Here is a 16,886-nt window from a genome sequence, read left to right on the forward strand (position 1 = left end):
TCCTGGTTATGTGTTAGGGATGCCTGTGTATATTGTGTGTGGAGCCCAGTCCTCCTCGTCATTCAACATGGCGGCAAACATACGACGGCGAAAACGTGCGCCAGTTAGTGAGTCCCTCGTAGTTCATGATTCTTCTCGCTAGTCTCAAAGTTAATATCCCACCCTATTTCCCGACCTGAAAAGCTTCAGAATTCTCCAAACGATATGCTGTGAATTAGGAAATTCTGAGAATTCTTTGTCAACTTCGTTCACAATGGATCCCGTTCAAATGAAGAAACTCGAAGATGTTTACAGCAAATGGGAGCGGAAATCCGGGGCTGGAAAATACGGCAATGGTTCCGAATCACTTGCAGATGGAGGGTCAATACCTGGAAAGGAAGCGTGGATACAGAGGTTTGGAAACGTCCCAAGACCTCTACCAAATAGACAGCCCCCGCGCTCTGCTAGGTCAGGCAGACGGAGAGGGAACAGGCAAATGGTATGAATGAAAATATTGAAAGATGTACTACTTTAATTTGCATATGTTATGTGTTTGCTTTCCTGCTTAATCGTTTTTCCAGTAAATGGGTACTTCACCCTTGGTTGTCTGGGGAAGGGGGGGGGGGGGGATGGGCAATCATAGGTATCACATAGCTGTCAACCTCGTTTTAGGAAAAATCTTGAGAAAATACAGTGAATTTATCAGAAGTACCAAGATAGCTAATGCGGGAGAATACAGCAAATGTTTGGATATTTTCACAAAAATAAGGCTTGAGAAAATATTCAAAATCTTGAGACTCTTGCCTAATGCTGGAGAGTTGACGGCTATGGTATCATATGGAAAAAGGATTATTTGGTGATCCTCAAATAAAAAATGACCCACTTTTTGCCAGCCAAGGGGGGGTTGCAAGCGCCCCATGCGCACCACCTTGTTAACGTGCAGTGCAGATGGCTGTTTATGAACTTCTTTCTGCAGGATGACATTGACTTTTTAGCATCTGCTACTGAAAAGCAGTTTGAGGTCACTCCTGCTGCTGTCCCCTCCAAGTACAAGAGGGATCGTCCTTTTATGGGTGATGGATGTCCAAGATGTCATGCCGAGTCCTCCAAGGTGAATACAGCCTATTTAACATTTTGGAGAGCAGAATCTTAGGAAAGGCTAGAGCCTGTTTTATTTTATTTTTCTAAATCCCATGATTACACTAAAAAAACTAAAACCAAAAATTAGATAATTTTCCTTTCATTGCTCAGCAATAGGTATACCTTTAGTTTTGATTGAATCAGAAATTGCACTTTGCCTTGTTATTTGTCCATACTTTTAACCTGATTAATTGAACAACCCTGAATTAAAAGTAACAAAATACGTTTGTTTAGTGAGTTATTTTTTATGGAAGTATTACTCAAATTACAAGATTAATTAATGGCTCCTTTGGAGTGCTATATTAATATTGCTTGATTTTAATTTCATTATTATCATGAAGAGACTCTAATTTTCCTTTTATGAATTTGGTGAAGGAATTTTTCAGCCCTGACATCCCATCACAAGGCATGCATAACATTCTAAATATGGCAGTATACGGCAGGTTAGTACTGTAGAAACACCACTGTACATGACCGACCATACAGTAAATAGATACCGTCAGCTCTCATTATTACACTATTTAAGTCAACTCTCACAATTATACTATTGCAGTCAACTTTATGTTATTGTATTCAACTCAATTTTAGAGATTGTAATCTGATGGTTTTTAATGTTTTAGTGGTTTATTGGCTGTTGTCTTTCTGTTTGTATTAGCAAGAGAGGTGATAGACGAAAGGCTTGATTAGAAGTGTTAGCTTGATGATTAAAAAAGTGTTACCTATGTTTGACCAACATTCTTGATTTTACTTTTCACATTTACAGTTGGTGATTGTTTCACTTTGCAGAGAGAATTTATTCAGAAGGAGTTTTTGCCACATCCTTTACATATACAATCGCAAAGTTAGCAAGACCTTTGCAGATGTAAAGAAATCAGTCACAAGTTCCCCCAGGTTTCTAAATTAACGATTTAATATTTTTAGCTACATTTTGGTAAACAATGATCAGGCTTAAAATTGTAAAAACAAATTGTTCCTTGTACATTCCAGGGTGCAAAATTGCATAATGAATAGTGTTTTTCAAGACAAGGCACCACAAGGTGCCTATGGTGAGTATTATTCCATAACTATTTGATATTATAAGAAAAGACCTCCTTTTAAAATTTACAATGCTTTTACTTTTGTCATTAATTTATCCCTATTTTGCATTGCATTGCACACATACTTTTAACTGTTCTATTTGAAAACTTACAGCCAATCCAGTGTTACAGTATTTATTATTATTTAATCCCATGTGCCATTGCATTTCAGTGTTTAAGCAGGTCTTATTAATTACTCTTAGCCTTATAAACTTTCAAAGTCAATACTCTGAGGTCACCCTTGAGTAGAATATGCATGAAGGATTGATGCCCATGAGTTGAGGTTATATTACTCATTGCCTGCACTGTGCAATAACATGTTACAACCTGAGAAAACATGTGGAAAAATATATTGCAATTACAAGAATTTGATCATTCTGTGGTTGTTGTTGTAGTGCTTTCTTTGTTAAATCTAAACTAGTGGGAAATATGCAAAGAGCATGAATAACCCCATTCTTATTGCAGTGCAAGACTTTGAAAATCTTGAAAGAAAACGGCAAAAGAAAATAACAGCTTTGAATAAGCAAGCAAGTGGGATTGTTTCCAACATGGCATCAGCAATCTACCGTACTCTCATCAAGTAGGGAAAATACTGATTTCAATGTTGATAGCTGGTAGAAAGTACATAACCAATAAGGCATAGAGGTACTGATTTCGATGTTGATAGCTGGTAGAAAGTACATAACCAATTAGACATAGAGGTTCTGATTTCGATGTTGATAGCTGGTAGAAAGTAAATAACCAATAAGGCATAGAGGTTCTGATTTCAATGTTGATAGCTGGTAGAAAGTACATAACCAATTAGACATAGAGGTTCTGATTTCGATGTTGATAGCTGGTAGAAAGTAAATAACCAATAAGGCATAGAGGTACTGATTTCAATGTTGATAGCTGGTAGAAAGTACATAACCAATCTTTCCTAAATTACGTGGAAAATCTATCATTATGCCCTAAATTACGCGGGATTTTGCAATACATGTTTCTTTAAAAACCAAAATTTTTCAGGCTTCTTTACTGAATTACGCGCTAAATTTCACGGAATATCAACTGTTACGCCCAAACTACATTTTTTACCAAAGGAAAGCATGAAATAACTTAAAAAGGTTATTTTTTTTGCGCGAAAATATCTTAGCCAAGTTTTTATTGGCTTCTAGCCACCAGCCAATTATAAAAGGTGTTTTATTGTTAGTCTTAGGCCTTCGCGGTGTAGCAAAGAACGCCTAGTCATTTTATTTGTTTTCGAAATTCAGTTCGAAATATCGCACTCTTACGAAGAATATCTCTTTTTTTTTACAAGAAATAGAGGTAAGAACCACAAAAGAACACATCAGCTGTGCACTTAAAAGTTTTGTCTTTCAAAATTTAGCCAAATTACGCGGGATTACATGGAAATTTGTGGTTTACGCTAAGAAAGCCAAATTACGTGCTTCCGCACAAGTGCGTAATTCCAGAAGCCCTGCATAGAGGTTCTGATCTCAATGTTGACAGCTGGTAGAAAGTGAATAACCAATAAGGCATAGATGTCCTTAAATCTATAACAGTCTTACCCTTTCTTTCAAAGTGCTATCAGTTCCACTGCATCTCAGAATAGTTACCAGGTTACTGCAATCAAATGTTGCTATGATCGCCGACAGCAATATTTGTGGTTAATCTGGGTGTGCCATAACATGTCATGGTGTTGCCCAAGAAGGTTTTGTGAACAGTGTGCACCTTTTAGGGGCAGGTTGTGCCCACATAATTACATACAGTATGATCTCAGTAAGGAATAAAGTATAGCCTTGCACAATTACTCTTGTGACCTTGTCGTTAGGTTCACTGGCTGGTTCTTGTTCAAACTGTTTGGCAAACTTCTGGATGGTATCCAGTTCCACAAGGGACAGATTGAGATGCTGCAGAGGGCTGCTCAGGTACAGGTGTACCTTATTAGCTGTAGATCCACTAAACAAGGTGTTTTTGGAATTTTATCTCCTTAAATTCTACAAAGATTCAGCTGCAATCAGGATATCAGATAGCAGACTTGGGAGACTTCTTAAAGATCCAGTAAACAACATGTTTTTAATTTGTTTTTTATTCAGACTGATTATTATACATACTCAAAAATTCTTTCTCTTTTTTTCTTCTTCTGAGAAGACTTGAAAAGATGTTAACTTTATTTCTATTGTTTCACTACAATGTCTTGGGTGTTTTGTCAACCTTTACATGTATTTTGAGGGAGTACATGGTCATGTATTGTTACCCCTATCCGATGGCATTAGAACCATTCAAGGAAATTTTCAATATTTTATTTTTACTAAGTAAAGATAATTACTATTTGTATTTATTATTCTGCGAAAAAGATACATTGCAATGTACAGTATTGCAGCTTTACTTTGTTGTACAATAATTTGTGCACTTTTCAGGAAGGTAAGCCCATGGTGTTCCTTCCTCTGCACAAGAGTCATCTGGACTACGTGTTGGTAACTTGGATTCTTCTCACCTGTGACATCAAACCCCCACACGTTGCAGCAGGAGGTACTCCTGGAAGTGTAAAGGAAGTGTTACACTTTCTTATTATAGTAGTAATTGTTTTGGACATGATCAATGCCAAACCACTGTAGTAGCACAAGGCAAGGGGTAACAATACTGCCATAGCGCAAGGCAAGGGGTAACAATACTGCCATAGCGCAAAGCAAGGGGTAACAATACTGCCATAGCGCAAAGCAAGGGGTAACAATACTGCCATAGCGCAAGGCAAGGGGTAACAATACTGCCATAGCGCAAGGCACAAGGGGGTAGCTGGGGGTAGCTGTTACCAGCTTAAACATGAACATTTTTTGTATTTGAAGCAAAACATCTGACTTGCATCTTTTGACAAACTGTTTTAGGCTATTACATTTGAATAACAACCTGATTAAAAAAAAGATTGTAATTTGCTCATTCAGATTACAAAAAAAAATGTGAAGGTGTGGCTGACTAGGGTTTCTAATACAAGACACATGTAAAGCTCACTTTGTAACTCCTGGAGTTGTGTTTCTAACATTTTTTTCATCATTTGTAGATAATTTAAAGAACATGCTGGTATTCAGGTTAGATCCATGCTATCATTTTTGACATTTTATACATTTTTCTATGTAACCAAAACCCTTTCTAATAAAATAAAATTTAAATTTACTAGCTGGTTGATGCGACATCTAGGAGGCTTTTTTATTAAGAGGAAGTTAGACCATGCTAGCGGCAAAGATGATCTCTACAAGAGTGTTCTCCAAGAGGTAGATATTTCTGACAGTAGGTTGTCACAACAATATGTTGTCACAATGTAAGTCTTGTTGTCAATGTTGTTCTGGACTTGTTTGTTTACTGTAGCTATAACAGCATAATAAAACCATCTCTTTTTGTTTGTCTTTTTTTAGTATGTACAGCAGCTGCTCAAAGAGAAAGAATATCTTGAAGTGTTCATTGGTGAGAAAATATGTCAATGTATACAGGAGTTCTGTGGTGATATATTTTTATAGAAAAACCTGCAGGTGATGAACTTTTCTTCTCCCCTAGAGGGAAGCAGGTCGCGCACTGGAAAGGCCATGGTCCCTAAGTCTGGTCTCCTCTCTGTGGTTGTCAACTCTGTTGTGGAAGGTACAGTAATATAGCCTTATCAATTGATACTGGAACTTAAGCAAACATCCACTGAAGTTGAGCAATTTCTTTCTTTTTAAAGTTTTTAAAAGTTCACTGTTCTTTTCAGGTTTAGTCCCAGATGTTTTGATAGTACCAGTCAATATATCATATGAAAAGGTAATATTGAGTATTTTTTTACTTTTATGTTCATAGTGTGAAAACTAAATGTATGGAAATTTACAAGGGACATAGCCAGGGGGTGGCCTAGGGCCCCCCCCCCCTTCTAGCAGACAAAATACTGTAAATGTATGAAACATTATCTAAAATACAGGGGGAAATGCCTTGAAAGTCCCTTATGGGCGCCCTCCTGTTAAAAACCCTGGCTATGCCGCTGATATAATTGTAAAAGGAGTGTGGCTATTACAGTACTGCTGTACAGTGCCTATGAAAATTATGATAGAGAAAGAAAGACAGAGTTAAATGATACAAAGATATATCCAATATTTTCATACAGGTGCAGGCCATCCATCTACGGTATATTTTACCCCCATAGTCCAGCGGATATGTGCAGATTTTACCTTGAATTGCGCACTTTTTGCTAAAGTTATCAATTTTAGCATAGTGATAGTTTTTTATACCTCTTACAAGATAGGCTATAGAGCCAAGCTCAGTTTTGCTTTAATTTCTGATTAATAATGAATATTGATTTGGCCGCCATTTTGAACCGGAAGTAAACTAACTTTTTCCAAAAAAAATAATAAAATCGCACATTTACGAAAGTTTACTTATAGACAAATCAAATATAAGTCAGAGAATGCAACTAAACAAAAGAGTTCTTAAAGTAACAAGATTTCTTTTATTTTTTGTAACTATTACAGTGACACCGATTTTGAACCGGAAGTAGTCAATAGTAAAAAATACTGGCACGCTTGTTTCACTTTGCGCCTTTAAACAAAAATAAAAAAAAACTTGTTTCAGGAGTAGTTTAGGGTCATCTTTTCAAGATAAGCTATGGAGCCAAAAAAATCTGATTTTAATCACGAATTATCTTGGGATATTAAAATGGCCGATAATTTAATCCAAAAGTGAAAAGTCACGCGTCAATACTCACTATTTTCGAAAGTCGTCAAATGATTTAAAAGACACATATAGCCAGCCCAAGTATACCAAACATTCCAGCTCAATAGCTGGATCAAGAGAAAAGAAAGTTAAAAAAAAAGCAACTGCTTATGTGACAAGCCTGGTGGGGATACCAAGTACCCCAGGAGCGGGCCGCTCCACCAATTGACTTCAACATCTGTAAACGACCGGACACATTGTGCAAGTGCTACAAGATGAACAGTTTCTAACAGTAGGAACTGTTAATCTGGTGGCCTCGGGTGTGCGCTTATCACTCTTCTTGCCTTTCTTCCTCTTTCTACAGAAGAGTCAAAGAAGTATCTCGCCAATTAGAATTTCACGCATTTACAGGTGATACTGTATCCTGTTGTGCGGGTAGGGGGAGAAGACAGTACTTGCTGTATTCCCCAAAGCCACAGATGGTCTTCGACAGCTAGCCTTCAGGCCAGTTAAGATAAAAGACAGAATGTTTGGCAACACTTGAGCGCTTTCCACTGCTTCTATACAACCGAACAAGTACAGAGAATTGAAAGTAGACGAGGCAAGAATACAGCTCTTCGTGAAGAAAGGAACAGCATTTGATCTTATTCTAACGACGAAGCAGCTATCATACAACACACCAAGAAAAATGCCTTTCAAGCAGGCCATTGTTGGGGACAAGCACTTCTCCCTGTCTCAATACTTCCGTCTTTTTAGCACAATGGACAACAGTTGCCATAGCCGCTTTGGACAAACGCTATTAGAGCTTTTCAAGGCATGCCAAGAAGCCAAAGAACTATTAGATGAGGAACCAAGAGCTATTAGATGCAAGATAGGCTGCCCAGCACGCTGCACTTGCACCAAAGCCAGCTTGAAATGTTCAGCCCTTTGCAGCTCCATTGAATCATTTAACGATAAAGCTGTAAGATATCTGAACTGCATTAAATAAAGAAAACAATTCTCATCAGAGTTAGACCGACATATTATGAACCACACTCTTTTTGTTTTATAAGAATCTATTTTTAAGAACGTCCAGCCTGACTAGGATTTCACTAATTTTTAACAAAATGCCGAGGCTCACAAAGCAAGAAAACATTTTCTTTATATTAAATTGGTGCATTTATCATTTGTGCAATTCTATTTAAAAAAATATTATTTGATTAGAGTGTGCAGAAACAGGTTTGGAAACCTGCTTCCGGTTTAAATAAAGGTAAAATTAATAGCAGAAACCTAATCAGTTTTGCCTTTTTTTACAACTTAAAAGTATTAAATGGATTTTATGAATATTTTAGTCGTAGACTTTTAAACATGATGTGCATCTCTGTGCTTTCAAAAATGCCAAATTTAATCTCCAGTGCAAAATGGCTGCAATTATAATAAACCATATTACTCGGTGATAAAAGCTGATTTTATCTTGGCTCCATAGCTTATCTTATAAAGGCTATTGCACACTACAACTGCAATAAAATTGGTGTCTTTTGCTAGAGGGCGTGGGGTGAAGTAAACGTCTGAGGTTTTACTTTCGACTACTTCCGGTTAAAGGTGCCTATCACCTTTAAAGTTCCAAAAATGACAAATTTGCGGTTATTTAAAAAAATATTGGGTTTAAATACATTCTTTGACTTTCATATAAGTTGTCTAGTGAAAAACAGTATTAAAATGTGCAAGTTTATCTATTTTTTATAAAAAGGTAGTTTACTTCCGGTTCAAAATGGCAGCCAAATCAATTCTTCTTATTAATTAGAAATTAAAGCCGATCTGAGCTTGGCTCTATAGCCTATCTTGAAAAGGTTATCAAAAACTATCACTATGCTAAAATTGGTAACTTTAGCAAAAAGTGCGCAATTCAAACACATATCCGCCGGACTACCAGGACCTTCCTGTATTTAGAAGTTTTGGCCAATACCTTAATACTACCGTATCTATTTGCAGATACTTGAGACAAGTTACCCACGGGAGCTGTTGGTGAGTGCATGCACTTAGGCTTAAAATACCTTGTGGTGAACTAACCCATGTTGAATTCATCCATCGGTGCTGGAAAGTCACATGCGTTTTGCGGGGGCAAAGTCCAACAAATTAAAAACAACCCACGAAAGTTCGGACAAGTCAAAAAGGAAAAATAACTTCAAGGAATTTAGATTCATTTCTACAGGTGCCATTAGCACAATGCTTTGTTGTCCCAATTTTGTTCGTACAAAAGCACACTCTTCTTGACTTGTCCGAACTTTCACATGTTGTTTACGATTAGTTGGACATTGACCCCGCAAAACGAACATGACTTTCCAGCGCTGAAAGGGTGAATTGCATGCCATAAGATTGCCCCAGCAACGTAAGAATCGCAAAATTAGAATTAAATTGGCTTGAAGCACCCTGTAACCTTGCATTGCATATTTTGAGTGTATTTTGTGATGGCTTCAACTTTTCTTGCAATGCTTTATGTTACTGGAAAATTCTGATTTGCGAATGTTAGACACATGAAGGCAGCACTTAACACTCCTTACACTGATGTTGACTACTCTCTGTTTTTTTTTTCCATCAATTCTAGCTCTTATTAAATCTTGTATTGCTATTTTTGCTTAATTTTATACAAGCTCTTATATTGTACCTGTATGAGACGTTTATATTAAAGTGTATAATTAATCACTTGTTCCTCAGGGGGAGGCAAAACGCCCAGAGACTTTCTGGGAAGCCGTGAAGGGGATCTGGCAGGTTCTGGGCACAAAGTATGGTCATGTGAGAGTGGATTTCTCTCAGCCCTTCTCCTTACAGGTGAGGCCAACACCATCCTCTAACTCTCACCCCCATCCCTAGTAGAACCCTGCTAACTCTCACCCCCATCCCTAATAGAACCCTGATAACTCTCACCCCCATCCCTAGTAGAACCCTGCTAACTCTCACCCCCATCCCTAATAGAACCCTGCTAACTCTCACCCCCATCCCTAGTAGAAATCTGATTACTCTCACCCCTATCCCTAGTAGAACCCTGTTAACTCAATGTGGGATTGATCAATTACTGAGGTCCAGGCCTTTTTTGATTTCCAGGAATTTTCACGCTGCATGGACAACTCCTCAATAATGCAAGAATTCAGCTCTAGCATGGCAGCCAAGGCATCCATGACCTCAACACCCCTGTCCTCCCTCCTCAGGAATGTATCTGATGTCTCAATTGCAGCCATGGGGGATGATAGATGCTTTTTGTTGACCAAAGCACTGGGCTATCATGTCATATATGGTGAGAATGCTTCATATCATTTAGATAGATATGTGTGTGTTGACCAAGGCACTGGGCTATCATGCCATATATGGTGAGAATGCTTCATATCATTTAGATTGGTGTGTGTGTTGACCAAGGCACTGGGCTATCATGTCATATATGGTGAGAATGCTTCATATCATTTAGACGGGTGTGTGTGTGTGTCGACCAAGGCACTGGGCTATCATGTCATATATGGTGAGAATGCTTCATATCATTTAGATGGGTGTGTGTGTTGACCAAGGCACTGGGCTATCATGTCATATATGGTGAGAATGCTTCATATCATTTAGATGGGTGTGTGTGTGTGTTGACCAAGGCACTGGGCCATCATGTCATATATGGTGAGAATGCTTCATATCATTTAGATGGGTGTGTGCGTGTGTTGACCAAGGCACTGGGCTGTCATGTCATATATGGTGAGAATGCTTCATATCATTTAGATGGGTGTGTGTGTGTGTGTGTGTGTGTGTTGACCAAGGCACTGGGCCATCATGTCATATATGGTGAGAATGCTTCATATCATTTAGATGGGTGTGTGCGTGTGTTGACCAAGGCACTGGGCTATCATGTCATATATGGTGAGAATGCTTCATATCATTTAGATGGGTGTGTGTGTGTGTTGACCAAGGAACTGGGCTATCATGTCATATATGGTGAGAATGCTTCATATCATTTAAATGGGTGTGTGTGCGTGTGTGTTTGTGGGGGGGGGGGGGTGGGCTTGACATCTGTTCATTTTAGCTGGTCCATTTTAATATATTAAATTATGCTGACGATGATGGAAGAGGGCTATAGAAGTGACGTAGAAGGCTAGTTGATTATTTGTATTGTCATTGGTAGATGCGGTCCAGTGCAGCGCTGTGATGAGTACCAACATTCTCGCCTTCCTCCTCCTCTACGTCCACAGAGAGGTACATCTATGAGCTGTCACGCAACATGCAAATCAATGAGATTTTTTCTGTTACACAATTCATACAAACAACTCTTGTCACGCAGTGAGCAGTCACGCAGCGTGCTGTCACGCAAATCGAAAAGGCTTTTTTTAAACTAGCACAGTTCAATTGAAAAAAAAAACTTGTTGTGCAAGCTGCTTTAACTCCATTCAACCTGTTGCTGTCTTATTGCGGTACAAGAAATGTACAGTATGCAAACTTACGCGTTATTTACTGTACTAGGGAGCTACTCTACAGGCTTTGACGGATTCCTTCCAGTGGTTAAGATCTGAAGTCATATCACGAGGACGGTGAGTATCGAAATTTGTGCTTTTTTGAGGCTGAGTTTATCCAAGAAGACAAGATGTTTTAAGGTGCATGTTTCCCCAAGTCGCACTTTTTTTTTAAACAAAGTTCTTTTACGCTTTTTTTTTTGGCGCAATACAAGCAAAAGGGCCCCTAGAACGCACTCGCACTTTGCCCTTTTTGCGTCGTGGTAAGAAAAATAGATTTGGAAAAATGTGGGTGAGATGAGAAACTCTTGAAAATGTGAAAATGTCGAATCATTTGTGAAAAGTATCCCGACCATAATTTGAGATTTCACGGAACCTTAATTAAAGTGTGCACTTGTTTTTGTGCTCGGAGACTCAGTAATAAAAACTCTTAACCAATTTGTTTTTCTTACTTTTTTTTCACGCTATATTCTCAAGCATTACTTATTACACCCTACCTCGCCTTATTTCCTTTGTTATCTATCTTTTTGTCAGTTTCTCCTCACCCTATACTTATATGTCATGGAAGCTACACTACTTATCGATCAATTCCCTATCATCGTAGTGACGTCGGCTTCAGCGGTGAAACATGTGACGTGTTGCATCATTCACTTGACCTTTTACGTGACTTGGTGGACATCGAGACAGTCACGCAGTCCAGCGTTACACCAGCTACAACAACTGACGTCACAAAGACAGAAGGAGTCATGCAATCAACCGTGACCAAGGTCACGCCTAAGCTGAGCCCGTCGCATATAATCAACCTGGTGCACTATAGTAATCTGGTATGGAGTAAATAAAAACGGCAACAATGGAAATTACACCTTTATTTAGAGAAAAAGCAACATTGACAGGAAAACCGCACTGACAAGGAAGACCTTGAAACGAAGACCCTGAGCGGAGCAACAACAGCTGCAGCAACTGTAACAACAGCTGCAGCAACAGTAACAACAGCTGCAGCAACTGTAACAACAGTAACAACAGCTGCAGCAACTTTAACAACAGTAACAACAGCTGCAGCAACTTTAACAACAGTAACAACAGCTGCAGCAACTTTAACAACAGTAACAACAGCTGCAGCAACTTTATCAACAGCTGCAGCAACTGTAACAACAGTAACAACAGCTGCAGCAACTTTATCAACAGCTGCAGCAACTGTAACAACAGTAACAACAGCTGCAGCAACTTTATCAACAGCTGCAGCAACTGTAACAACAGTAACAACAGCTGCAGCAACTGTAACAACAGCTGCAGCAACTGTAACAACAGATACTATGACAGCAGCAACGACAACAGCAACCTTTTGCAATAAATACAAAAAATATTTTAAAGAATATGCTAACATTGTTTTTCATATTTTCCAGGTCTTGGCAGTATTTGCCTTGGAATCCGTGTTAGGTAAGCAATCTCAGACTTTCGTACTATTGTGCTATTCCTGTCGGCATATTGATTTGTTGTACATATGTTCAGTATCCTAGCCCTCCCATACTTGACTGTTTGTGTGTTGGCCTTTTGCAGCGTGCAGCATCGTAACCGTTGCTAGAGATAATGATATCGACATCAAAGACATCAAGCAGGAAGGGACACTTCCTCAAAGCGAGGTGAGTAAGAGCTACGTATTGGAAAAGCCCACCGTTTGGCTATAATAACACACAAAACCACACAAGTGTGAAGCTTTAACTTTCAACATTACCTTATATCAGAAGCATTCCTCTCGTCTAGGACGTTTTTGAGTGCATTTTTTTTCTAGCACTGAAATAAAAGGGTGTTATGGGTTAGTCCGCAGGACAAATTAACATACCTAAAAAAAAAACACAAAGACCCAATACAATCCACTGTTGCCCGACAACAATTCGAGCAAGTGAAGATCAGTTCTTTTGTAATGTCCCGTCCTCATACTCACGCTCACGTACTCATCCCTCTGTCTATTCTCTGTAGATCGTCGAGAAAGCTAAAGATCTTTGCGAGATTCTTCAGAAAGAATTCATCTTTCTCCCTGTAAGTAGAAAGCCTTACATCTGGTCATTCCGATATCCATTCCATTCCTATGCATCATTGCAGGCGAAGAGATAACATAAATTTTCATGTACTCTGTCCGATCTGAAAAAAAAAAAGTTATACTAGGGTTACACAAACGATTTTTCATTGTTCCTATATTGCTAAACACCAAATTTTTAAATAAATCTTATTTTACCTGAAAGCGCCATATTATCTATATTAACTCATGTTAATGTAATGTGCCATTGTGAGCACTTCTAGGGGTAATCTTAGCTATTCTAACGTTCGTTTCTCTCCTGACGTAGCCATGTGTGTCGGTCGAGGCTGGTATTAAAGACGCCCTTGAGAAGTTTATTACATGCGAGGTTATCCGATGTACGGATGAGGTAAATATGAGCGAATTTTCGAAATCTCTCAGAGTTCCTTTTAGTAACCCTTCTTGACGCACGAAAAGAGGAAGCATGAAAAGAGGATGGTCCGAGAATCTACAGTAGCAAAGGGCAAAGATCTAGGGTTTGAAGGGGTTCGAAAGGTCTGGCGGCTCACGGGAAAACATACAAAACAAGCTAGACAGGTCTGCCGGTTCACGGGAAAACATACAAAACAAGTTTGCAGTTTTGCGGTAAACTTCTCACGGCGCGCAACGGAACGCTCGCGCTTGATTAGCGGAAAGTTCGCGTGTCAAGACATTTGAGAAATCACCGGTTTTTTGATATACGTTTAACTCAAGAATAACAACAGATACATTAAAGTTAATGGAAAGATATAAAAAGTTCTTCTTATTTTTGAAGGATCGGAATTTTTGCACCCGGTGTTGTAGTTAGCACCTTCACCGGCCCCAGAGCACCCCGGGTAGTGCTTGTGAGTTCCAAAACTCAAAAAAACATCCAACACCACATTTTAGCTATAGTAGTGTACAAGTGAAAATAAGTGGGGGCTACAGTCAATAGCCCCTCCCTCTCCGGGACCACTTCCACAGATAAGCATCGGAATTTTTCTCCCGTTCAATGGGATTGTATGAACATCCGTCCTTAATAAACTCTATTTACTGTTCATATCACTATGGCATTTTAGTAATTCTTGCTTGCTTTTTGTGGTTTTATTAGTCGCGTAGTACGACCTCTAGGGATAAAGATTGGTCGCTCGGCTTCTCTGCCAACACTTGGGAAGATGACGAGGACGATTGTTTTGGGCACGAAATCGCTGATCCTTTATTCAAGGTGGGTCACGAGAAAACACGTTCTTAGAGCGCCTTATTATATTTGCTTATTACTTCGCGTCACTTTTCAAATGGCATTCTTAAAATGCATGTGTTGAAAGCAAACGTTGCATGGGGCCCAGGGTTCATGGGGCTGACATCTCATGGGGCCCACGGTCCATTCGGCCCCCACGGTTCATGGGGCTCACAGTCCATGAGGCCCATACGGTTCATGGGGCTTACGGCTAAGGGTCTACGGTTCATGTGGCCCACGGTATATGAGGCTCACAGTCCATGGGGCTCCACAGCTCATGGGCCTACGGTTCATGGGGCCCACGGTTCATGGGGCCCACGGTTCATTGGGCCCACGGTTTATTGGGCCCAGGGTTCTTGGGGCTCACAGTCCATGGGGCTCAGGTTTTATGGGGTCCCCACGGCTCATGGGGCTCACTATTCGTGGGATTCACAGTTCAAGGGGCTTACGGTGTTGTTTTTAGCTGTCTTCAAGTAAGTCTCAGCTAAGCCGTCTGACCTTCTTGCAAGCGCTTGTCTGCCCTCTCGTGGAATCCTATTGGATCGCAAGTTGCGGGCTGCTATGGTTACGAGGACAGGAATTCACTGGTGAGTAGTTCTCTTATTGGCTCTTGGGTGTAATTGCCCCCTCACCCTATCGTATTAAAATCTACGCATTTACAGACGTCTCGTCAGAAAAGCTCTACAATATGCATGGTGGGACCGATATCATAGATTTGCACAAATAAACTAAGCGGATATTTTTCAGCTACAAATTCATTACACAGATCTATGCTACTGACGCTATTTGATAGCTCCTTCAAGGTTTCACCTTACCCTCACTGCCGTGTCGCGCTTAAGATTTGTCTAACGCAGGCTCGTACACAGGGAGGGGGGGTGCGCCGGGTACGCCCCCCTTCCTTGGCACAGTGTACCCCCCCCCCCCCCCTTTGACGGACAAAAAATTGATCATTTCTTATCAAGGAATCTTTAAATACTATGTTTTTTCCGTGTGATACCTATGACTGCGCACCTCTTTTACCAATACTGGGTGCGTCTGTATCGTATTGTCCCAACATATTACATATATTTAAGACCCGAAAACGTTGGTGACAAATATGATTTTCAGCAGTGGCTCTTTCTTCCTCTGGACCTTCCAGTTCCATTCTTTTTTGTTGAGCCTCCATAGAATGAACAGCCTCTATTTAGCAACCGCTTGACAGGTCCATGGTGTCGCTTTTATGCTAATACTCTAAGCGCTTGTTTTTTTAAGATAAACTTTCATTTCATTTTACTATTTAGAAAATGAGTTCCTGTCAGCCGTACATTACTGCGCCAAGGAAAGAGTGTCTAAAGATGTCACAATGTTTCGTGAGTATTTGTATACCCTACCACTCGCTACAATTGTGTGACATTGTTTTAGTTTTATATTGAATATTTGAGAATGCCACTATCAATATATTTGGGATATAGAATATAATGGAGGCTTTTGGGTTTTATAATTTGTTGAATTTCACGTTGATATTTTTCGGGTCCAGAGTATTTATATGTCCCATTATACAACTGATTATTCCTACGTTTTTTTCCTACGGTACCTATATGGTTCCTATATGGCCTTCCCACTTTTGACCAGTCATATGCTATTCCATAGCTGAGAGCTGTTCCCTAGAGCCTCTACGCAACGCGCTTCGCACCTTCAAGGAGCTGGGTGTGGTGGAGCTACGTGCCAATGAGGCAAACCAGACCCTGTTGCGCCTGACAAACAACTACGAAGACGAGGAGGCCGTGTTTGAGCTGATAGACAGAATTCACCAATATAAAATATGAACGGGACAAACGCCACAGCGCTTCCTGTAGAACCATAGCCTACAAGTTACGTTGCAGTAAGGGCGGTGGGTCTATTCCACACGTAAACATATTCACATGGCTCAAAGTAAATACAAAAAAGCGCTTGTTTTACGAGGCTACGACAGTTTAGTGTCTCGATACATTCTGATACTCAAACCTAGACAGCAGCATCTACCTTTTGAAGCGAAGCGGTGCAATTCAAACCGCTTTGAAGCAAAGCGGTGCAATTGTTCGTTAATAATGAATACAGTTGTGGGCCAAAGAAGAACAATCACCGGAGCTTTGGTTACTGTATGTTTTTTTAAAATAAAGCAGTCACGTTTAATTTATGTTTGATGGAATTAATAAAGGGGAGCAAATTATCAAATATAGCGTAACGGTATTAATATGCAGGCGCTGTTGGCATCGCGCTGCCATCGCGCAGAATGTGCGGCCATTTACTGTGTCACGTGATGCGGCTCAGCGCGCTCGAATCTAATGCTTGAT

General features: G+C 39.7%; 1 protein-coding gene across 1 annotated transcript; it reads left to right on the forward strand.

Moving 5' to 3' along the window:
- Positions 1-36: 36 nt before the first annotated feature.
- LOC5520914 (glycerol-3-phosphate acyltransferase 1, mitochondrial) lies at positions 37-16,767 on the forward strand. Its single transcript, XM_048728896.1, has 27 exons — positions 37-478; positions 956-1,090; positions 1,495-1,562; positions 1,906-2,010; positions 2,107-2,165; positions 2,661-2,775; positions 4,006-4,102; positions 4,595-4,706; positions 5,233-5,260; positions 5,350-5,443; positions 5,585-5,633; positions 5,724-5,804; positions 5,914-5,963; positions 8,817-8,849; positions 9,540-9,653; positions 9,927-10,116; positions 10,981-11,051; positions 11,316-11,383; positions 11,910-12,129; positions 12,709-12,742; positions 12,863-12,945; positions 13,283-13,342; positions 13,648-13,728; positions 14,449-14,562; positions 15,038-15,161; positions 15,855-15,923; positions 16,204-16,767. Exons 1-27 carry the CDS (start codon positions 254-256, stop codon positions 16,377-16,379), a joined length of 2,655 nt encoding a protein of 884 aa, XP_048584853.1. The 5' UTR covers positions 37-253; the 3' UTR covers positions 16,380-16,767.
- Positions 16,768-16,886: the final 119 nt, after the last annotated feature.

Source organism: Nematostella vectensis, chromosome 6 (assembly GCF_932526225.1).
Source record: "Nematostella vectensis chromosome 6, jaNemVect1.1, whole genome shotgun sequence".
Taxonomy (NCBI): domain Eukaryota; kingdom Metazoa; phylum Cnidaria; class Anthozoa; order Actiniaria; family Edwardsiidae; genus Nematostella; species Nematostella vectensis.

Bases quoted from the DNA above. Each gene is read 5' to 3' on its own strand.
- LOC5520914 (XM_048728896.1), top strand. From the start codon at position 254: ATGGATCCCGTTCAAATGAAGAAACTCGAAGATGTTTACAGCAAATGG. The intron at 10,117-10,980 runs GTGAGAATGCTT...TGTCATTGGTAG, and splicing joins GGGCTATCATGTCATATATG to ATGCGGTCCAGTGCAGCGCT. The intron at 15,162-15,854 runs GTGAGTAGTTCT...TTTACTATTTAG, and splicing joins ACGAGGACAGGAATTCACTG to AAAATGAGTTCCTGTCAGCC.